The sequence below is a fragment of the Dromiciops gliroides genome, chromosome 6 (assembly GCF_019393635.1).
Source record: "Dromiciops gliroides isolate mDroGli1 chromosome 6, mDroGli1.pri, whole genome shotgun sequence".
Taxonomy (NCBI): domain Eukaryota; kingdom Metazoa; phylum Chordata; class Mammalia; order Microbiotheria; family Microbiotheriidae; genus Dromiciops; species Dromiciops gliroides.
Window position 1 is genome coordinate 22,869,354 of NC_057866.1, and position 24,317 is coordinate 22,893,670.

A 24,317-nucleotide genomic window follows, 5' to 3' on the forward strand; every position below is an offset into this window, starting at 1 on the left:
ATTAGTTACTGAAGAAATATTGGGACCAACATTGTCTTGAGGATTATCAGGGCCCTGAGGGGGCTTCCTGCTCCCTTTGGAGGGTTCCTGTGGCGTGGGGAACTCCCCGGTGAAACCTGATTCCAAATTACCCATGTGTCTCTGGGGCCATAGATGTTTCTTAGGTCAATCTGCTGCCCCAGTAGCGTTGCCAGCAATAATGAGAAGAGAGAACGGTTATGGAGCACATCAGGATTTATAAAGCACTTTACACACATCTGCTTCTTTGTTCCTTCCAACAACTCCTTGAGATTGGTGTTAGTTATTAGGGTACCATTTTATGGATGAGGAAACAGTTTCAAAGAAATTTTGTGATTTGCTCATAGTCACACAACTAGTCAGTGTCAGAGGCAGGATTCCAACCCAGGCCTCCTGTGACTTTTAAGCGCAGTGTTTTGGTTTTTTCTTCCCTTAAATGAGATAAACAGCTTTCTGGAGAAAAACAGTGAAACAGAATAATGCCTAAAAATGACTGGGGTGAAAAGAGCTCACTAAGAGGCAAGCTTCCAAAATGATGTTCACATTATTATGAATAGACTGCAAAGTCTACTGGGAAATGTAGTTCCCACACCCCATGAAGCTCTGTTATTATCAGACTACCATTCCCAGCCTAGCTTCAATGGTTATGCTACACTATGTTCTTCCCCTTCTCCCACCCAAATTCCAAAAGGCATTTTTTAAAATTGCCTTTTCCAGATCCTAAAATGATCATCAGTATATAGTTGAAAGGACGTCTTCAGAAAGGAGTATTCTCCAGAGACTGGATCTAGGAGGTAGAGAAAGGGACTTCTTCAGTCAGTGGGGATCCTTTTCTTACCTTCACCACACAATTTGGAAGGAGCTGGGGTTGGGACTATAGGCTGTCTTCTTCCAGCAAAATTTAGCAGCCAAGGCTTGCTGGGAGAGCCGGAATGATGGGACTTTGCGGGGAGGAGGGCCCAGGATTCACTTAGAATCTGTGCTAGGAGAAGGCTCGCCATGTCTGTGCTGTTTATGAGCTTTCTTCAGCTTCTTTCCAATACCCCTGGGGCCACGGGATTTGTAAAAGACACCAGGACCAGAGGGCTGGTAGGGACCTGGGGATGCTGCAGCCTGGGGATTCACTCTTAGGCTGCTGCCCCAGGGTAAAAGGCTAAGGGGAAGATAAGCTGAATCCCTAGGAAACCCCCACCCCCGCGAGTAGCAAAGGTGACTGAAGAGAATTCAGATTGGTCGACGTCAGGTAGAGGGAGCTGATACCCCCAGAGTACCTAGATGTTGGCGGGGCGGGGCAATAGGGCCTGCCGAAGGTCCACCCCTGGCTTCACTGCCTTGGGGTCCCATATCCTCTGCCTCTCTAAATGCGCTATGCCACACTACACACCACCTCACAGGGAGTGTTCACAGCATGAGATTCTGATCTGTCCATCCCTCAGCATCTGTGCATGAAGGGATGTGGCCAGTAGAAAAAGCTTTGCATTTGGAATCAGAGGACCAAGTTACAAATTGGGTGGCTTCTCTTCAGTGCCCCTCAGTTTTTGGAAAACCACAAATTAACATTATCTATGTTGTATTTATTTTGTAAACTTTTCCCGATTACATTTTCATCTGGTTTGGGTAACAGTACCAGGGAAGTTCTTCAGTCACAGCAGCTGGCAGGGAGTTTGGCACATCTGCTCTGCTTGGGCCCTTCCAGCTCTGTCATCCATGAGCCTGGAAGGGCCCAAAGTTCCGATTGTGTCTCTGGGGTGTTCGAAGATTCCTGAGTAGTAGAAAAGAGAGGAGAACAATGAACAGTAAAGGAGTCATACTGTAGAGAATCTGCAAGTGTTATTCTGTCTGGGGAGATTACAAATAACGCTCGTGATTTTTTTTTCTGAAACAGCACAAGTGGTTCAGACAGCTCCCTCTCAGATGGGCTTCCTGTTCATTTACTGGATATGGCAGATAAGGTAAGAGCCGCAGTAATAGCATCAGTCACTGCTGTAGACTGGACCCGAGGCCTGTGTGAGACTACCTTTTGGAAGTGGTTTTCCCTCATGTTCCTAAGACATACTTACAAGAGAAGAAATTATAATCCCCTTATTTCTAATCTGAACACAGAGAGTTTGCTTTGCCATTTATTTTTAAACATTCAGGAGGCCAATAAGAGTCGATATTTGAATCCATCATCACCTATCACAAGGAAAGTACAGACTTATTGGATCCCAAAGTTGGCAGCTCCAACCTTATCACTTCCATCCTTTCATTCATTCAGAAATAAGTGAAGTTCGTGAGAGAGGCGGGTTTGGGGAGAGGATTCAGAGTTTCATTTTGAACCTTTAAAATTTTAAACACCTGTGGCACAGGCAGGTGGAAATGTCGAGCTGGCAGGTAGGGATGAGAAGAGCCAGGTAGATAGAAGGAAGGGTGAATGGCCAGGGACATGGGGCTTTGGAGAGCATCCACACCTGGGGCAGGGAGGAAGGGAATGGATGAGGAGGTAGGAAAGGAGAATGAGAAAGAACAGTGTCACAGAGGAGGAGAGAGGGACCCCAAGGGGTCATGTCCCAAGGACAAGGACGGAGCAAAGATGATGGGATCCTTGTCCCAAACCCAGGCCCTCCCAAATGATCTCTGGTCCCACGGGGACATTTTAGGGGAAGTAAGAAATTCTATTTTGTGATATGAGCCATGAAAAAATGACACATTTCCGAATTTGTTTTAAAGCCTTCACTCTTTCCATCTATATATCTATATATCTATATTTTTTTTTGGCGGGGCAATGGGGGTTAAGTGACTTGCCCAGGGTCACACAGCTAGTAAGTGTCAAGTGTCTGAGGCCGGATTTGAACTCAGGAACTCCTGAATCCAGGGCCGGTGCTCTATCCACTGTGCCAGCTGCCCCCCATCTATATTTTTAAATGCTTAATTTTAGCCTTTTCAGATAGTTTTGCTTTTTTGTAGACTTTCCTCAAATTTTTTACATAATCAAGAAAATCTTAATACTGTACTCTGCATTTAGGTACAAGTCTAACAGCATAATTTTCATTAATTGATCTTTATTTTAAATCCAAGTATTTCTAACTTACAAAGAGAGATGTCCAAAATAGCAGAGTCCCCTCATGTCTTTGGATATGTCTAATACAAGACATTCTAGAGTCACCTTTGTCATCCTTTCCTAAAAGACAGGTTAGGCCTGAGAGAAAGAGGGCAAAATCTGGAGAGAGCTTTAGACTTGATAAACGTTTATTACTTAATATTGTCATTTGAACTAAAATGTTTTGTAATATGCTTCTTCACATGGAAAGTGAGATCTGAGAGCAACAGGCTAGCTTTATAGTTTCTGAAACACTACAGCATTAGATGGTTCAAAAGTCAAATAAAGTCATCACTGTGGAGCCCCACCAGATCACAGGAGGCCGTCCGAGGCCACCTGCTCCAATCTGTACCTGAACAAGCATCCCCTCGACAACACACCTGACCAATAACCCACTTGCCCATCACCCCCTGGGATGGTGCTCATCGTGAATAGGTGTTTTGTCACATCAGCCTAAGCCAGTCTGTCCATAACTTCTACCTTCTGGGACCAAGGACAACCTGATTCGGCTTGAGCCTTGTAAGCTCTAGAGCCCCATACAGAAAGAATGTGGCCATTACTGTCTGTTCTATAAAACCTGCACAGGTGGATCCCCAGGCCTGGTCTGAGGAAAAGCTTTCCAGAAGTGGGAAAAACACTCCCTCTGGCTGCCCCCAGGCCTGGAATGCCTGCCTTCCCCTCCTGGCTTCCCTACAAGGCTCAGGGCCAAGCCCCCTTTATACCAGAGGCCTTTCCCAGCCCCCTGATATTCACGCCTCCCCTTTGATTGATCATCTCTCACTCACAGTCTGGAGCTTATTGGTATAGCGTTGTTTTGTGTGGATTCTCCCCATGAGACCATGAGCTCCTTGCCCTCCTTTGACTCCCCAGCCTTAGCTCGGGCCTGGCACATAGTAACTGGGCAGCCTTGAGAGTAGTCAGTTTGGCCTACCTGGAGGTCATCAGACAAATACCAAAGGACTGTTTGTCAGTTATGTTCTAGAGGGGATTTTTGTTTGAGTATGTGTTGGACTGGAAACCTGCCTGTCAGTTCTGAAACACTGCGATTCTATTTCTCCAGCTCTTGGTTGGTAAGAAATTCAACAAACAAATTTAAGAAGCATTTATTAAACTCCCTTTATGCACAAGGCACTGTGCAGAGCAAAGGGAACACAAAGAACAACCCAAACACTCCTTGGCCTCTTGGGGTTTCCATTCTACCCCAGTGGGTCCGATGGCCCCAATAACTCCCTCTCCCCCCAACACGTCTCTCATCTCTCATCCCAGTTTATTCTCCCAATTTCTCTCTCTCTCTCTTTTTTCCTTTGGAGGCAGCTGGGGTTAAGTGACTTGCCCAAGGTCACACAGATAGTAAGTGTCAAGTGTCTGAGGCCAGATTTGAACTCAGGTGCTCCTGACTCCAGGGCCAGTGCTCTATCCACTGTGCCACCTAGCTGCCCCTCTTCCAACTTCTCTTTGAGGAAAGTTTGGTTTCCATTTAACAGACCATGAAACTGGCCTGGGCTGGCTCAGACAGATGCTTCTTCCCACGTATAATCTGTTCCCATTAGAACCTTGGAATGGTTTAGTCTACAAACTTTTCCATCCTTGATCTGCCCTCTAGCAAGTAAATGCGGACCTGCTGCTCTTCCAATCCCTGTCGTTCAGAGCTGCTGTTGGCATTGGTGAAAATCCTCTCCCCGTCTTCCCCTCCTGGCATGCTCAATCCAAGCCACCTTGGCCAGCCATCCTCCCACTGCATTTCCTTTCCGTTGGGCCACGTGGAACCCTTGTACTGTTCTGTCAGTCAGCTCACGTTTACTAAAAGCCTGATGTGTCCCATCTGCTCAACCTCTTCCTCTCATACTCCTTGAATCTGACCATCCCTGAAACCTCACTCTCTCCTGAAGGCGCTATAGCCCTGGCCGCCCTCTGCAGCGCTCACTGCTGCCCACAGCACTCTGCAGTCCACAGGTCAAACTCCCTGCTTCTAGCCCTCCTCCGTGATCATCTCTCAGCACAGCTTTGTTCCTTTGAAGTTCACACCATCTGATCCTATCTCCATCCAGATCTTTATTGCTCTTATCTGTGGACCTGGAAGCTACTCTTCTTCATTCCTCAATACCCGGTCCATAGCTATAGTCTTTGCCCCAACTCCATTAACAATCCCACCCTGTCTCAGCCTTGGGATTCAGGGATGAGCCTTCTCCCATGACTTCCAGTGGGCGTGCTTTAAATTTCACCATCTCCTGAAACTGTTTCATCTCCAACATCTTAGTCTGTGAAAATCTCCTGTCTGATCACAGTCTCATGTCCTCCCTGCTCTCCCTCTGCCTATCTTTTGTACTCACCCTGACGGCTAAATTATATTCCTTACTCTTCTCCCAAACCATCCCCTTTGTTCTTGTCTCCCTTTTCTCCCTTCATAGTCTTGACTCTAAAAGTAACCTTTCTGGGGCAGGTAGGTGGCACAGTGGATAGAGCACTGGCCCTGGAGTCAGGAGGACCTAAGTTCAAAAATCTGGCCTCAGACACTCAACACTTACTAGCTGTGTGACCCTGGGCAAGTCACTTAACCCCAATTGCCTCAAAAAAAAAATAAAAGTAGCCATTCTAATAAGGCCCCCGAGGGAAGCACAGCAAGCCTTCTATTTTTCTCTTGATTAATTCTCTATTACACTCTCCAAAGAGATTATTCCAAACCTTTTCCTCCTAAGGCCCCCAACTCTGGTGCCAGCCCATCCCTCATCTCACTCCTTGCCTGAGATTGAGACCATCGATCATGAGTTCTGCCATCTCCCCTTCTCCACATCTCAGAACCCTGTTATATCTTTACCTATAGTCTCCTCAGAATCAAAGAATTTCAAGAGTTGGAAGGTACTTCAGACTCCCCTTCACAATACTCCCCACAAGCTGTCATCCAGCCTTTGTCAGAAGTCTTTGAGTGGGGGCAGCTAAGTGGCACAGTGGATAAAGCACTGGCCCTGGATTCAGGAGGACCTGAGTTCAAATTCAGCCTCAGACACTTGACACTTACTAGCTGTGTGACCCTGGGCAAATCACTTAATTCTCATTGCCCCCCCCTCCAAAGTCTTTGAGTAAGAGGTGGCATGTTCCATTCTGGGGTCATTCTAACTGTTGGGAAGTTGTTTCCTTCCATAACACCAGGGAGTGGAGCTGCAGAAAGGATGCACTCCTTTTGGGCCCTTCCTTCCTTCTGTGAGGGGCAGCTGCACCTCACCATGGCCTCACCTTACTCCCAACACTGACATCAAGCCAAAAACTTCCTTGTCATTACCCCCACCCACTATTCTGAGTCCTGACCTCTGAGGCCAAGCAGAAAATGGTGTGATTCCTGCTCCATGTGATAGCCCTTCAAATATTTAAATTTGGCTCCTGAATCCAGGGCCGGTGCTTTATCCACTGCACCACCTAGCTGCCCCCATCCCAAGATCTTTTTCAGATTTGCCATGCAGCTACTACCTTATACTAATGGTAGCAAGTTTTTGAAGTCAAATGTAAGATTTTACATATGTCTAAACTGTGGGTAAAATTGTTGGTGCCACAACAAACCAGAACCAGAAGTATGAGCTCAAAACCAAGACCAGAACCCAAACCCAGTACCATAAATTTAAGAACAAGGGTTTATTAAGTTCTCCAACAAGGGAGTCCACCCACAGCACAGAGACTCCTCAAAGGAATAAAAAGAAAAGGCTTATGTGGGTTTTAATTTCCACAGGAGGTAAATTGGATAGGGGTTATCCTAGGATAGGACAAGGCCTGTTGCTAGGGGCTAATAGGCTAGGAATAGGGTATGTGTTGTCCCATGATCAGACAGACCTGTTGCTGGGCCAGTGACAGAAAAGATTCTTCTTCAGGTTGGCTATCTCTTGTAACCCTGGCTTAATAGAGAGGACTGTCCTTGTTGTTTTAGCAGTCAGGAAGGGCACAGAGAGAGTGGAGGGGCATGGGGTTGCTATACAAACCAGGATCGGGGCAAGATAGAGGAAGTGCAGACAAAATGGAATTGCTTTAGCTTCCTTTGCTACCTGCACGACTAAATTTCATCTAGATTTGGCTCCCCTCCTGGATCACTGCTCTGTGACATCGAAGGGGCTTGTGTGTAGCTCAGTGAAACTATGAACTGTGCCATGCAGGGTTACCCAAGATGGAAGGTCATAGTGGAGAGTGATGATGAAAGGTGATCCCCTGGAGAAGGAAATGGCAAACCACTCCAGTGTCTTTGCCAAGGAAACCCCATGGACAGCACTAAAATGATCAAAGAGACGACACTGGAAGATGAGCCGCTCAGGTTGAAAGCTGTCCAACATCCCACCGGAGAAGAGCAGAGGGCATCTATCTACAAGTAGCTCCAGTACCAATGAAGCGGCTGGGCCGAAGCTGAAAGGAAGCTCAGCTGCAGATGCTTCTGGTGATGAAAGGAAAGTCTGATGCTGTAAAGATCAATACAGGAACCTGGAATGTAAGATCTGGGAGCCAAGTGAAGTGGGATGTGGGCAAACAGGAGATAGAAAGACTAGACATGGACACCTTAGGTGTCAGTGAACTTAAATGGATGAGAATAAGTGACTTTAATTCAGGTGATCATTACGTACACTTCTGTGGGCAAGAATTCCTTAGAAGAAAATGTGTCTAGAAATGCAATCTCAATAGTCAATAAAAATAAAAGTCTCAATCTCTTATAATCAATAAAAGGGTGAGGAAGCAGTACTGGGGATAATCTCAAAAATGATAGAATGTTATCTGTTCGAATCCAAGGCAAATGTTTCAGCATCACAGTAATACAAGTCTGTGCTCCAACCACTGATGCTGAAGAGGCCAAAGCTGATCAGTTCTATGAAGACCTACAACATCTTCTAGAAATACAACCCCAAAACACGTCACATTCATTGTAGGAGATTGGAATGCTAAAGTAGGAAATTAAAAGACAATTAGAGGGGGCAGCTAGGTGGCACAGTGGATAGAACGCCAGCCCTGGAGTCAGGAGGACCTGAGTTCAAATCCACAGCCTCAGACACTTAACACTTACTAGCTGTGTGACCCTGGGCAAATCACTTAACCCCAATTGCCTCACTTAAAAAAAAAAAAAGACAATTAGAATAAGAGGCAAGTTTGGCTTTGGAGTACAAAATGAAGCTGAATAAGAATTCTGTCAAGCTAATTCACTGGTCATAGCAAATAGTCTTTTTCAGCAGCCCAAAAGGCAACTCTACACATGGACATCACCGAATGGACAATATAGAAATCAGATTGATTATATACTTTTCCGCCAAAGGTGGTTAAAAGCTCTGTACAGTCAGTTAAAACAAGACCTGAAGCTGGCTGTGGTTCAGATCATGAGCTTCTTACTGCAAAATTCAAACTGAAATTGAATAAAGTAGGGGAAACCATCAGACCAGATAGGAATGACCTAAATAACATCCCTTATGAATGTGAAGTGGAAATGAAGAATAGATTTAAGGGATTAGATCTGGTAGACAGAGTGCTTGAAGAACTGTGGACAATGTCACAATATTGTGGAGGAGGCAGCAACAAAAAAATTCCTAAGAAAAAGAAGAGCAAGAAAGCAAAATGGCTGTGTGACGAGGCTTTACAAATAGCTGAGGAACGAAAGAAAGCAAATGGAAAAGGAGAAAGGGAAAGATATAATCAAGTGAATGCAGAATTCTGGAGAATAGCAAGGAGAGATTAAAAGGTTTTCTTAAATGAGCAATGCAAAGAAATAGAAGAAAACAATTGAATGAGAAAGACAAGAAATATCTTTGAGAAAATTAGAGATATTGAGGGAATGTGTCATGCAAAAATAGCCATGCTAAAAGACAGAAATGGTAGGGACTTAACAGAAGCAGAAGAAATTAAGAAGAGGTGGCAAGGATACACAAAAGAACTATACGAGAAAGATGTTAACATCACAGATGCTGTGGTTACTGATCTAGAGCCAGACATCCTAGAGAACAAAGTCAAGTGGGCCTTGGGAAGCATTGCTAATAATAAAACTAGTGGAGGTGATGGAATTCCAACTGAGCTATTTAGAATCCTAAAAGAGGATGCTATTAAAGTGCTGAACTCAATATGCCAGCAAATTTGGGAAACGCAACAGTGGGCACTGGATTGGAAAAGATCCATTTATGTCCCAAAAGAGAAATGCCAAAGAATGTTCAAATTATTGAACAGTTGCACTCATTTCATATGTCAGCAAGGTTATGCTTAAAATTCTGTGAACTAGGCTTCAGCAATATGTGAACTGTGAATTATCAGAAGAGCAGGCTAGTTTTTTGAAGAGACAAAGGAACTAGAGGCCAAATTACCAACATTCACTGGATTATGGAGAAAGCGACAGAGTTCCAGAAAAACATATACTTCTGTTTCATTGAGTCTGCTAAAACCTTTGACTGTGTGGATTGCAACAAAAGATGGGAGTACCAGATCACCTTACTTGTCTCCTGAGTAACCTGTATTCGGGTCAAGAAGCAACAACCTGAGGGGCAGCTAGGTGGCACAGTGGATAAAGCAGTGGTCCTGGATTCAGGAGGACCTGACTTCAAATCAGGCCTCAGACACGACACTTACTAGCTGTGTGACCCTGGGCAAGTCACTTAACCCTCATTGCCCTGCAGAAGAAGAAGAAGAAGAAGAAGAAGAAGAAGAAGAAGAAGAAGAAGCAACAACAATTAGAACTGAACATGGAACAGCTGATTGGTTTAAGATTGGAAAAGGAGTCTGTATGTATAAATAAGGCTTACAAGTGTATCTTATTTAACTTAGATGCCAAGTACAGAACATGAAATGGCAGGCTGGACAAAGTCCATACTCAAGGTTGCCAGGAGACTATCAGCAATCTTGGATATGCAGATGATTCCACTCTGATGGCAGAAAGTGAAAAGGAATTAAGAAGCCTCTTGATGAAGATGAAAGAGGAGAGTGTGAAAGCCATCTTATAGCTTAACATAAAAAAAAAAAAATTAGGATCTTGGCAACTGGTCCCAGCACTTCCTGGCAAAGAGAGGGAGAAGAAATTTAAGTGGGGTCAGATGTTATATTCTTAGGCTCAAAGATCACTGCAAATGGCAACTGCAGCCATGAAATTAAAAGATGTTTGCTCCTTGGAAGGAAAGCTATGGTCAATTTGGAGAGCAGACTAAAAAGCAAAGACATCACCTTGCCAACAAAGGGCGAGTAGTCAAAGATATGATTTTTCTAATAGCAACGTATGGCTGTGAGAGTTGAACTATAAAGAATACTAAGTGCCAAAGAATCAATGCTTTTGAACTGTCGTGCTGGAGAAGACTTTTCAGAGTCTTTTGGACATGAAGGAAATCAAATAAATGAAATTAATTCAGACTATTCACTAGAAGGTGAAGCTATAGCTTCAATACTTTGGCCACATAATCAGAAGACAGGATTCACTGGAAAAGACCCTGATGTTGAGAAATATTGAAGGCAAAAGGAAAAGGAGACAGCAGAGGTTAAAATGGATGGATAACGTCATTGAAACAAGAAACATGAACTTGGACAGACTCTTGAGAAAAAGAGAAGGATAGATGGGCCTGGGATTCTGTGCTCCATGAGGTCACAAATAGTTGGGCACAAATGAACGACTAAACAACAGATTTAGCCAGCATTTTAGCCAATCTTTTTGGGTTCCAACTCTGTAATTCACTGTGTTATCTACCCACAGACAAACACAGATCTCTCGGGCACTCTACCAGAGGCCTTTTCTAAACTGGTATCAAACCTTTAATGACTCCCACTGACTAGCTCTGAATTGACCAATGTTATCATCTGGTCCACATCTCTCCATATTGACAAGAAAAGCATCAGAAACTTTTTCAAAGTCTGCGTTAATATGTCAGTAAATTCTATCTACAGGCTTCCTCTGACTTGTTGATCTAGTTGCCCTCTTCCAACCCAGGTTGGAGGCTTCTCTGTAACTTTGTCTCTGAAAGTTGCCCAGGGCATTGACTGGTTAAATGACTTTCCCAGGGTTACCAAGCCAGTCAGTGTCAAGGCTTGACAGGTTTCCCTGACTGCAAAGACATCTCTGAATCCTAGCATTCACCATACCATGCAGACCCTCTATGACTACTAACTCTCAGAAAAAGAAATGAGTTTAGTCTGACATGGGTCTTTTTCTAGAGATTCACTACCCATCTTTTTCCCCCCAGGGCAATGAGGGTTAAGTGACTTGCCCAGGGTCACACAGCTAGTAAGTGTCAAGTATCTGAGGCTTGATTTGAATTCAGGTCCTCCTGAATCCAGGGCTGGTGCTTTATCCACTGTACTGCCTAGCTGCCCCTACCCATCCTTTTAATAAAACCTTCTAGAATTTTCCCAGGAATTACATTTTTTTGTTGTTTAGTCATTTTTCAGTTGGCCCAACTCTTTTATGATCCCTTTTGGTGTTTTGGCAAAGATACTGGACTAGCTTGCCATTTCCTCCTCCTGCTCATTTAACAGATGAGGAAACGAGATTAAGTGACTTGTCCAGGGTCACATAGCTAGTGTCTGAGGCTGCATTTGAATTCAGGTCTTCCTGACTCTAGGCCCAGCATTCCATCCACTGCCCCACCTTGTTTATTAAATTATACAGGGATAAAGGGTTTTTTTTGCTAAATTTACTGAAGCTCATCAGAATAGCCACACCATATTGTAGGGACCTGGAAAAAATAGTCTTGTATTTCACATGCTATAAGGACCACTAATGTATTCTTTTAGCCATGCAGCTCATTTGCCTGCCTAGGCACAGATATGACCTAATTAACATAGAGTTTATTTCTATATCAGTATGGTGTGGCTACACTCACAATGACCTGAATGAAGAAAAAGAAATGACAAAGAATGTACAAAGAATCCTGGTAGAATCTTGGAGTAAAGCACTAAGTCGTTACGTTTTATATGTTGAAGTACATTTATTTATTAGGCAAATTTAATTCTATTACTGCTCAATGTTAAGTTTATAAAAAACAATTTTAGAAATTAGTTGACACTAATTTTATTACACTGTTTTTCTTGTTTTTGTTTTTTAGCAACAAACATTTATTTTTTCCAGTTACATGTAAGGGTAGTTTTTAACATTCATATTCATTTGGCCAATTTGACTTTTCAAAGCTGTTGACTTTTTTCTCATGTCTTTCCTCCATCACCCTTATTTCTCTTTCCATTTTTTCCTCTACCTCTCTAACTTTATCCTCAAAGTCCTTTTTGAGCCCCTCTATGGCCTGAGACCAATTCATATTTTTCTTGGAAGCTTTAGCTATAGGGGCCCTGATGTTGACATCTTCCTCTGAGGGGGCCCCTTGGTCTTCCTTGTTACTGAAGAAACTTTCTATGGTCCTCACCTTTCTCTGTCGTCTCATCTTGCCTTTCTTTTACTAGACTTTTACCTCCTTAAAGTGGGGCACTGTTTCCAGGCTGCAGTATCCCAAGCTTAAGAAGTTCCAGGTGGTATGATTTAAGGAGAATCAGGTTCTTCACTCACCTGGCCTGTTTCCTGGTCCTAGATGACCCCAGACCAACTTGCCAATCAACCAGCTTTGTGTGTTGTGGTTGTCAGCTCCGAGGAGCCTGTGCCCCTCCCCCACCTGGGCCACTGCTACTCGAGCCTACCTCCTGGTTCTCAGCAGGGGTGTAAAATCCAAGTTCTGCCTTAGCACCAGCATAGACCCCTGTAGTCTCCCCCCTGCCCAGGGCTCACCAGACTGTGAGCTTAGTTCTAGACGACACTGGGCCTTCAGCTGATTCGGAGGCTCTGGGGGTCTCCTTCTCTGGCGAGGCCTTCCTGGGACTGGATCTGTGTCAGGGTGACTGTGGAGTTGGGCTTGACTCCTGTATCAGCACAGCAGCTCCCGCCTTCTGACCTTCCAAGCTGTTCTTGGTTAGAAGATGATTTCAGCACATTCTTCTGTGAGTTCTGCTGCTCCGGGCGTTTTCCTATGGTGTTCTTTGGATTTTTTTGGAGCGATCGTGTCAAGAGTTCCCATTCATTTTCATAAGATTTAGAGTTCCAAATTTTTCTCCCTCCCTTTCCTCCCCACTCCACAAGACTGCAACCAGGTTATATATGTACAATCCACAAGTGCTCTTTTCATCAGTTCTTTCTATGGGGGTGCATAGTAAGCTTCCTCATTAGTCCCTTGGGATCGTCTTGGATCATTGCACTGCTGAGAGTAGTTCAGTCATTCACAATTGCTCACTGAACAATACTGCTGTCACTATGCACAATGTCCTCCCAGCTCTGCTCACTTTACCATACATCGATGTTCATTAGTCTTTCCAGGTTTTTCTGGGATCATCCTGTTTGTCATCTCCTATAGCACAAGACCATTCCACCACAATCATATACCACAGCTTCTTCCCTCATTCCTCAATTGATGGACATTCCCTTGATTCTCAATTCTTAGCCTCCACAAAGAGTTGTTATAACTATTTTTTGTACAATTTTCCCCCCTTTTCTCTTTTTCATGATTACTATTGTTAACTGTTTCCCTTCCATCCTATTCCCTTCCCCATGATTTTTACTCTATTATCCATCTTCTTTCATCCTATCCCTCTTCAAAAGGGATTTGCTTCTGTCTGTCCCCTCCCCCACTCTGCCCTTCCTTCTTTTGCCCCTCTCTCTTTATCCCCTTCCCCTCCTATTTTCCTGCAGGGTTAGAGAGATTACTCTGCCCAATTGAGTATTACACTGTTTTTTAAATAATCTCTAAATAATGAAGTTTAGTTTCATGTTCAGTCCTTTTAAAAATTTCCCTTGTATATTTGAATGTTTTTTGTTGATAATTCCTGTTTATAATCAAGAAAAACATAAACTTTAGACTTAGCAAATTAAAAAAAGAGAAACAAAACCACATAAATAAACTATTTGCATTTTGTTAAGGAGAAAAGGCGTTAGCAAAACCATCAGAACAATGTTTACTTAACCTCCCCTTGATGTCTCTTCTGTTGGTGTGGTGGAGAGGAAGGAGAAGGTATTCAATACCCCCTTGGAATGAGTCTCCTGAGCAGAAAGTAATGCCCAGAAGATGTCATTTAGTTGTGGGACAGTAAATGTTTGAAGATGTTTCTCTTTCCTTTTCTGGAGTAGCTTGAACAGAAGAAGAAACCAAAGAAGAAAAAGAAACCACTGGAGACCAGAAAGCAAAGAAATGAGATGCATCAGAAAAACAAGTTGCTTCAGGAGTTTAAGTTAACAGAAGACAGCCAAGTAAGAAAAATACAATGTGGGTGCTCCCACCTAGTTTCCTAGTTGCAAGGGTACTAAAGGGAATTCCAGGCTAGAGTCGTGTCCTGATCTATGCCCAACTTGCTGTACCTGCCAGAGACTGCAGGGAATTTCCCTTTAGGTGAGATCCCAGACTCCCTCTCTTAGTTGAGCTCAGCTATATCATTCCCAGAGGGAGAGTTCCTTCAACCTGGAGTGTCTGGTACTTATTCTCACAGAGATACTTTCTCTAATTTCTGCTTTTTGTCATTGACTTGGATAAAGGGGTTTCCTTGTATTTAAAAAAAAAAAAAGAATCAGTTGTAGAATCCAAACTCATCTATAGGCTTCTGGGGATGATTTTGTTGGGCCCAGAAGCCCTGCCGTGGTTGGGGGATTCTCCTGGCACCTCTAGATCAGATTTCCACCACAGCCCCTTGATTTACTTCTTCCCTCACTTCAGCCTGCGTTGGTCCCAGGGTGTGGCAAGTTTGGCCTTTGGCTCCAGTCCGGGTCCCCAAGAACACTGTTCTGATAAAGGCTGGGGCTGGGGAACATAGGTCTTCCTTCCACAAGTGCAGGAGACTGAGGCCCAGACAGCCTTGCCTGAGCCTCTAAGGCTCATTGCACCTTTTTAAAAAATCTCACTTTTCAATGACCGAAACTGCAGAGATTCAAATATCAGAGATAGGAATTTGTGTGTGTGTTTTAGGTTAATTAAAAAGGTGCTCTTTCCAATCAATTGTACTAGGAAAAAACAGAATTTACCACCATGCTGAAAAAACAGCCCGTCTTTTTCAAAGGTCCAGAGACTCGGGGGAAAAATGAGAACTTAAAGTTTAATGAGGTAAGATTTGGGTTCAAGTTTTTCTCCATGAGACCAGCAGACCCCAAAACCTGTTCACCTTGAAAAGCTCCCCAGCAGGTAGAATTCCCGAGAATCTCAGCCACATCTTTAGGGCTTTAAACACTTTCCTCACCACACTCTGGCAGGGTGTGAGTGAGCATCAGTAGCTCCTTTGGCACAGGAAAAGGCCCAGGCGCTGATGGAGAAAGGAAGTTACCCAGAATCCCCCACCGAGGGAAGGGCAGAGCTGAGGCAGTCCCAAACACAATACTGGTTTGCTTTCTAAGGAAGACTGCCAGGAAATTAATTTATTCTGGAAAAAAAAGTATGGGCAACAAGAGATGGGTCAATAAGACACTGGGACCTCATTTGAATGCTGTTCATGGGAATCTGTGGCATGGCATTATAGTTAGTAGCTACCTTTACTTTTTTCTTTTTTAAGAAACTTATTCATAATTTATTTTTCACATCATCTTCATTTCTTTTTTTTTCCCCTTTGGATGGGGCAATGAAGGTTAAGTGACTTGCCCAGGGTCACACAGCTGGTAAGTGTCAAGTGTCTGAGGCTGGATTTGAACTCAGGTCCTCCTGAATCCAGGGCTGGTGCTTTATCCACTGTGCCACCTAGCTGCCCCATCTTCATTTCTATATATTTATCCTCCTTTCCTCCCAAACCTATCAGCCCTCCCTTGCAATAAAGGAAGAAAAAAAAACAGTTCAGCAAAACTAATCAATACAGTTCTGCCCCCCTCCTTCCCCCCCACCTCAAAGAAAGGAAGTCTCTTTTCCAGGGACAGGGATAGCTAATTTTTTTCACTTCTGTTGTAACTAGACCTTCTTGAGTAGAATCCAAGGTGATCTATCCTTTGCTGAATCCTCCTCTCTGCAACATAACAAGATTGCAGTCTTTTCCAAGAATCCAAGCTGCCTTCTCCTTAGGGGACCAAGACAGACGGGCTGGCTCCATGTACAACACCTGGAGAACCTCTCATCTGGTCTCATGTTTTTGTATCTCACCCTCTTTGCAATGTTATATCATCGCAAAGGATTGATTTGCATTCTAAATGGCACATCCGTATTTTCAAGCTAATTACACTTGATTAAATGGAACATGTAATTTATTTTATTTTAGATACCATTTTTTTCACTGCAGTTAAATGGAAGAAACAGCCCCCCCTCAATCAAGCAAAATTGCTCGTCATGTCTCTGATTAAGGATAAAGTCCCACGTCTTTTATCCCCAAAGATGGATAAGCCGAAATGTGTTTACATTTGGCTTTTTAAGGAAATTTTGGAATGGGGGCTAGGTGTGTGTTAGAAATTATGTTACAGTCAGATAGATTTGCACTCCTTAAGCACTGGCCACCTGACAGAGAAGGGAACCAGCCTCGGAGTGTGCTCTGGGGCAGTAGGAAGCAGGAAGTAGGGGCACCAGATAATTCCCAGGCCCTGAAATTGATGATACACGTTTTCTTATTCAGTCTTGACAAGAACTTTGTTAAGTAGATTCAACAGGCAGGTTCTCACCATCGCACTGATTGACAGTAGCTTGTCATGCGGTCGTCCCCATTAAGTGTCAGAGAGGCAAGACAAAGCCTAGGTCTCTGACCCGCTCCAGCACTCACACCCTAGCATTCCATGTTATTCATAATGTAGCCCAGGGGGGATGGTCCTTCTCTCTCTCTCTCTCTCTCTCTCTCTCTCTCTCTCTCTCTCTCTCTCTCTCTCTCTCTCACACACACACACACACACACACACACACACACACACACACACTAACAACAGCCCTACTCTGATTTCTTCTGAAAATTTCTGCTGAGGAAGTGAGCCTGGGATTCCAAAGGCTAAGTCAGCCAAGCACAAGCCTTAGTAAGCCCTGCTGTGTGGCAGAAGATTGGGTTAGAGCAGCAAGAATGGACTGGACCATGACCCATCCAAAGATCAGTCTTCCTAAGTATGGGAAGGCACATCACCAGAAAGCTGGCCAGGAGGGAACAGATTGGGGCGGGGGAAGCCCACAGTAACCCATGAAGATGGTTTATAAAGAGACAGAGGTGGGGTCAGCTAGGTGGCACAGTGGCTAAAAGCGCTGGCCTTGTATTCAGGAGGACCTGAGTTCAAATCAGACTTGACACTTACTAGCTGTGTGACCCTGGGCAAGTCACTTAACCCTCATTGCCCAGCAAAACAGAAACAAACAAAAAAGAGACAGAGGGGTTCTGTCTGCTCTTTGTCATTAGCGAAATTCTTGAAGTATTGCCCAAAATTAGGCTATGAAATGGCCCACTTCCTTAGAGGTGAGCGTGGTAGAGCAGGGAAAATAATGGACCTGGAACCAGCAGAGACCTGGGTTTAAATCCCACTGCTGACATTGACTAGCTGTGGAAAGTCACTTAATAGCTCCCAGCCTGTTTCCTCACCTGTAAAAGGGGGAATCACAAGCCCATAGAAATGGAAGGGGTCTTTGAGGACATCTAGTCCAGCCTTCTTATTTTGCATTTGATGAAGCTGAAGAAAATTTCACTGAAGAAAAGTTAAGTGACTTGTCCAAGGTCATACTAGGTAATACTTGCTAGGATTTTAACCCAAATCCTCTGACTCCAAATGTCGCCTTTCTTCCACCACAACACACTGCTTCCCACAGGATGATAAAAACCACAGCACTTCCCTCCAGCGCTGCGTGGAAAGGTCAGATGTTGGGAGGCCCAGTAAATTATGCATGGTGCAAACTTTAAAGGACTCTGTGAATGCCAGCAACACCTCAGTGGACCGACGAGCTACAGAATGGGTTCGTGCTGTTGCAAAAATGTTGTCTTTGAAGGGGCAGCTAGGTGGCACAGTGGATAGAGCACCGGCCCTGGAGTCAGGAGTACCTGAGTTCAAATCAGACCTCAGACACTTCACACTTACTAGCTGTGTGACCCTAGGCAAGTCACTTAACCCCAATTGCCTCACTTAAAAAAAAATGTTGTCTTTGTCTCATTGGTTTTCCTCTTGTGTTCTTGGTTACTGTGGTGCCATAAGAAATATTTGGATCTTTAAATGATTGCATCTGGGGCAGCTAGGTGGTGTAGTGGATAGAGCACCGACCCTGGAGTCAGGAGGACCTGAGTTCAAATCTGCCCTCAGCCACTTAACACTTAATAGCTGTGTGACCCTGGGCAAGTCATTTAATCCCAATTGCCTCACATAGGTGAAAATTTGTCCTCTCTTCTTCTTTGTTGTCATTTTTGTAGCTAATTTTAGGGGAATCTCAGGCCTGGCTTCTCTGGTTCTTGTGAATGACATTCTACCCAGGATTTTCCATTTACCTATGGAAGGGTCCAATGACCAACGCCTGATGTGTCTTTCATTGGGGAATCATAAGGCTTAAGACATGTTATCAAGTATATTGAATAGTAGATACTTGAAAGAAATACAAATACTTCTCAGTTACTAGATGTTAGCCCTTCCCAGCCCTAGGTGTGACATTAGAAGTTGCTCCATTTATGTGAGTTTAATTGAGCAGTCATCAGTTAAGAACCTACTGTGCTAGGCTCCGGGGATCCAAAGGCAGACACAGGCTCTGCTTTCCAGGAATTCACAGTCTAATGAGACCAGTAAGAACATGGACACCTGTGATTCAAAGGAGAGCAAGGGATCTTGGGAAAGAGTTCAGTCAGTGCTAAAGGGAATCTGGGAAGGAAAGCTCACTTTCAGCCAGGGGGGAAAAGAGTCAGGGACGAAATGGGGCAGACAGCGCCTGACTGGAGCCTGTAAGACAAGGAGGGGCCTCAGTATAGAATGAATTCAATTTTCAATCTTTTGTTTATACAGAGCAAGAAGCCAGGTTTTAAAATCCCAGACCCTCGGAGGAAGGGCCCAAGCAGCAGTCACGAGGTAACTTCAGGTATGAAGCCAATGAGGTGTAAGGGCAGATACCCTGCAAACAAGACCCATCAAGTCTTCTCTCTGTCCCAGACTTCCTTTCACATACACATATACCCGCAGGATTCTGATGTTTTGCGGCACAAATAACAGCCCATGGGTGCTTCCTGCTAGATATATCGGTTTGTCTTTGGATACATTATGTAACCTGGGAGGAATGATGCTCGTGTATTACAGTGGACTCAATTCTGTATGGATCATGCACTTGTTTTACATTTTGTTTTTAATCCATCTGTATGTTACCTAAGATCATAGCTTATGGATTATTTTCCATCAAACTAAATGTGATCATGATGTACATAAAAATTTCCTTCTTGGGAATTGAAATACATGTTTACTGAACTCCAATAGAAGTCTACCTCGCTTTATGTAATAAAGTGTTCCCTAAAAATAGTGTGTAAATCCAGTTTGTGTGTATCAAGCCATATGTATTTAGAAAGTATGCTATTTAAAGAATCCTGTGGTGAATCCTCCTATCTAGTTAATAATTACCCCACTTCCTGAGTTCCTCTTTTTCCTAGATCAGGTTATCCTGCACAGCTTTGCTTAAAGCAAGGTAGACCTCTAGATAGAGTAGGCAACTCATATGCTATTCAAATTTGAACCTTGCCTCTGTTATGCTGGAAAATAATGTAATTGCTTTTATGACTCAATTAAAATTCTATGTTCAGCTTACTCATTCCCTTACCTAGTAGTTGTCTTTGGTTTGTTGACACCATATATTTGTAATTTCCTATTTATTTAAGCTGGTATTTTATCTATTGCATAGTACGTCTATTGAAAAGATTAAACTACTTTCATTTGGGCATATCCTCTTAAGTATTCCAAGTATAATCATACAGAGTTAGAATACCACCAGAATCAGGGTAAGAAATTATCACCCACCTATGCACGTTCCTCCAAATTTAGTTTGCCTTGTTTTCCTACTACACCTATTGAGCATTATATAATTCCTTCTCATTCTTCTTGCTCAATCTCTCTCTCTCTCTCTCTCTCCCCCTCCCTCCCACCTTTCCTCCTGCCCTCCCTCTCTCTCTCCCTCTCTCCCCCTCCCTCCCACCTTTCCTCTCCTCTCCTTCTCTCTCACTCCTCTCCTTTTCTTTCCTCTTCTTTTTTCTTCCCTTCCTTTCTCTTCTTTTCTTTCTCTCTCTCTCTCCTCTCTGCCCCACCCCTCCCTACCACTTCCCCACTGGTTAGAGGTGGGTGGCCTTCCAAACACTGGAAGAGACCTTCAGCTCTTGGCACAAAGGATGGAGAGCCCCCACCACTGCCGGAGCAGCAGCAGTGGCCTGCGAGACTCCTTGCTCCATGATTCTACTAGGCCTAAAGCACTTTGGAAAGGAATCTGGGCTAGAGTTGCTGAAGGATCATTGGATGGCCACGATGAGCCACACCAGGGAAGGTGCCACCTGTTTCACTCTTCATTAAAAAGGACAAATTGGATTCCTTGTGATAAGGCAAAAAGAGCCATAAGAGAACATGCCCTAGAAAGGGGCATCCTCTAAGACCGCCATCTTTTTCTTTGTATTTTGGCTACAGAAAGAACTATTATTATTATTATTATTATTTTAATCTCATTCAATGGAGTTTAGATAGAAATGGCCATAGGACAAGTGATGTTATTCTTTGATGCCTACTGCTCAGTGAACAGACTAGAGTGAGGGTGGGTAAAATGATTTTCCTAATTGCATAAAAGTATTGGGAGGGGGGCAGCTAGGTGGTGCAGTGGATAAAGCACCGGCCCTGGATTCAGGAGGACCTGAGTTCAAATCCAGCCTCAGATACTTGACACTTACTAGCTGTGTGACCCTGGGCAAGTCACTTAACCCTCATTGTCACGTCCCGCCCCCCAAAAGTATTGGGAGGTAAAATCCTCTTCTGTAGGCTCCCTGAAAGATCTTGGAGACAGTTCTAGTAGTCTCCAAGATACCAAAGATATGTACTTCATCCTATTCCAACATGGTTTTGCTTTCTCCCAGAAGATCTCTATATTTTGAGACTTTTCAATCCACATTGTTTGAAGACTGAGTACTTGGTATGGCAAAACATCCATTAAAAAACATTGTTCTTAATTTTTATGGGTCAACATTATGTCTGGGCAGCTATGAGAAACCGTTTTGCCAGTAATGCTGCTCTAATGTGGTTCCTTTATTGAGTTTTCAAAGGTAATTTGGGGCTAGTATTTGTCATCTCTTAGTTTAAGAAAGCTGATGAGCTTCTGATGTCCTAAGTCTAGCTACCAGGTCATATCTTTCTAGATATTCAATAGCTGCTAACATTTTCTCAGCCTATTGTAATACACTACATATTTTCATTGTTTTTTTCCTGACATTTCTCATAGTAAATAACTGGTTTTTAAGCCATTATTATTTATTATTGGTCCAGAATTCTTTGTTGTTGTTGTTGAGGGCTGTTATATGGCACGTTGGAGGGAATGCTAGATGCTGCCCCCAGGTTACCTTCTAACTCTAAAGTTTGTGATTCTAACCATCTTGACCTTCATCTAGCTAGTCTTATCCCAACGCTTGATTAGAATACTCTTCTCTGCTTTAGAGAAGCTGGTAGGGATCACCACAGTGCAGAGTGCTGGGCCTAAAGTCAGGAAGACCTGAGTTCAAATTCGGCCCCAGACATTTACTAGCTATGTGACCTTGGGCAAGTTGCTTAACTCAATTTCCTCATCTGTAAAATGAGCTGGAAAAGGAAATGGCAAACCACTCCAGAATCTTTGCCAAGAAAATCCCAAATGGGGTCACAGAAAGTCAGCCACAAAAGAAACAACTCAACAACAACAACACTTTCATTATCATTATTATTAGTCAGAAAATCTCATTTACTCAAATAGAAGCTGAAAAAAAAGGGCCTATGTCTCATTAACCCTAACACATCAGTCCTGGAAAGCAGCATGTGAATAGTCTGACTTCTAAGAGCCTGAATGTTGAGGGTAAACTAAACATACAAGCTTTCAGTTCTATATTAAGAATTCAATAAATAAGGGAAGGGAATAAGCATTTATCTAGCCAGAGGCTGTACTGAACATTTGATCTTCACGGCTGAGGAAACTGAATCAAACAGAGGGTAGGTGATTTGCCTAGGGTCACACAGCTAGTGTCGGAATCTGGATTTGAACTCAGAGCATCCTCATTCTAGGCCCAGTACTCTATGCAATGTGGCGCCCCCTAGCGCCTCTAAAGCCGAGAAGAGTATCTTTTTAAAAATTTATTTATTTATTTATTAGTGAGGCAGTTGGGGTTAAGTGACTTGCCCAGGGTCAAACAGCTAGTAAGGGTTAAGTGTCTGAGGCTGGATTTGAACTCAGGTACTCCTGACTCCAGGGCCAGTGCTCTATCCACTGCGCCACCTAGCTGCCCCGAGAAGAGTATTCTAAGCAAGTGTAGGGGTAAGACTGACTAGATAAAGGTTAAGATGGATAGAATCACAAAATTTAGAGCTAGAAGGTAACCTCGGGGATTATCTAGTCTAAGGCTTTTTAACTTGGGGTCCATTGACTTGTTTTCTTCCTATTTCAATAACTCTGTTTCAATATAATTGTTTTCCTTTGTAATCCTCTGTATTTTGTGTTTACAAACCCGATTCTGAGGAGTCCATAGGCTTCATTAGACTGCCTAAGAGCTCCATAACACAAGAAAGGGTCAAGAGCCCCAGCTCTAATCGCGTCTCCTCATTTACTGATGAGAAAACTGAGGGCTAGAGAAGTTAACGAACTTCTCCAAGTTCACAGAGGGAGAAAAGGATCAAATTATACCTTAGACTTTGTTTTTATTTAGTAATGGACGCATGCATGTGTGAATGAAAGGCTCTAAATTGTACCCTTATGTCTTGTTCCATCTATATCATCATTATATTCAGTACTTAATAATATTGCTTTAAATTTGCTTTTTTTGGGGGGGGGGAATGAGGGTTAAGTGACTTGCCCAGGGTCACACAGCTAGTAAGTGTCAGGTGTCTGAGGCCCTATTTGAACTCAGGTCCTCCTGAATCCAAGGCCAGTGCTTTACCTGCTTCTCCACCTAGCTGCCCTAAGTTCGCTTTTAACAAAAAGTTATGATTATAATTTTTTTAGAGTGAACTCCAATTGTGTGTGTGTGTGTGTGTGTGTGTGTGTGTGAAGCGATGAAAGCAAATGTAATAACAAAAGAAAACCTTTTTGACTGGAACTTTAGATTTAGTGTTCCAATTCAGATATATTCTTGGAGGGAACAGTTAGAAGTTTGCCTATTGGGGCAGCTAGGTGGCGCAGTGGATAGAGCACCGGCCCTGGATTCAGGAGGACCTGAGTTCAAATCCAGCCTCAGACACTTGACACTTACTAGCTGTGTGACCCTGGGCAAGTCACTTAATCCCAATTGCCTCACCAAAACAAAACAAAAAAACACCAAAACACCAAACAAAGAAGTTTGCCTAACATAAAAAGGTGACAGTGCCTTTAACTGTCTGCTCACAGATTTTGGTTGGAGTTGTAACCTGGGAAGCTCTTGCATTGCTGTGGGAGAAATTTCCAGGCTTCTCTCATAGATTATGGTTTTCTTGTCTCAAAGGACACATATGTTTCCAGTGCACAAAAGGTTGGCCTTGTGTGAGAGATGCGTCTTAGAACAAAACCAACCTGGCCATTCTCTGAACTGCAAAGACAAACTCGATGTCCCTGGGGTTTGTTCCAGATTAGCAGTAAATGGTACAGGTGACATTTCTGTTTGTTTCTTAGCAGTGTACCCATGGAAGGAAAAGATGTGCAGGTACCAAAACTGTCTGTTAATGCAGCAAGACCTCACCCACCATCAGCCTTTACTCATCACCTCGGTACCTCCAGAACGAAACAAGACTCCTATAGTGATTAAACAGTATCCACCTCCACTCTACCTACAGCTGAGCCAAGAGGGCTGTGAGAAACAGGCCGCTTTACGTAGTCTGATTCAGCAAGGTAATTATTTCATATGCGTGATAGGGACGAGAGAGCTCATGGCGTAGTGGACCGAGGGCCAATCTTGGAGTCAGCAAGCTTTGGCCTGAGACCTGGCATTTGCTAGCTGTGTGACCTCAGGTAAGTTACTTTACCTCTCAGTTGCCTCCGGCAGCTCGCTCACACTCTAAATAACACAAAGTTGTCAGTATGGAACTGTTGTCGGTATCTAAGCACCCATACACACACCAGGAGTCCTTTCCCAAGACTGAACCCCCCACAAGTGACAAGGACAGGGAGGAACAAGATACCTACCCCCAGAGAGG

The 24,317-nt window shown here is 43.6% G+C and overlaps 1 protein-coding gene across 13 annotated transcripts in view; it reads left to right on the top strand.

Moving 5' to 3' along the window:
* AGBL2 (AGBL carboxypeptidase 2) overlaps positions 1–24,317 on the top strand; it is a 74,002-nt gene that overhangs the window by 41,687 nt on the left and 7,998 nt on the right. For 5 of the 13 annotated variants that reach the window (XM_043973355.1, XM_043973359.1, XM_043973358.1 and 2 more), the window contains exons 14-19: positions 1,904–1,970; positions 14,181–14,300; positions 15,049–15,144; positions 17,788–17,931; positions 18,960–19,032; positions 23,797–24,012. In XM_043973355.1, coding sequence (XP_043829290.1) covers positions 1,904–1,970; positions 14,181–14,300; positions 15,049–15,144; positions 17,788–17,931; positions 18,960–19,032; positions 23,797–24,012 — 716 coding nt within the window. Of the gene's footprint in view, positions 1–1,903; positions 1,971–14,180; positions 14,301–15,048; positions 15,145–17,787; positions 17,932–18,959; positions 19,711–23,796; positions 24,013–24,317 lie in introns of those variants that run through there. The other 8 variants (XM_043973357.1, XM_043973360.1, XM_043973361.1 and 5 more) reach the window with 8 other exon arrangements.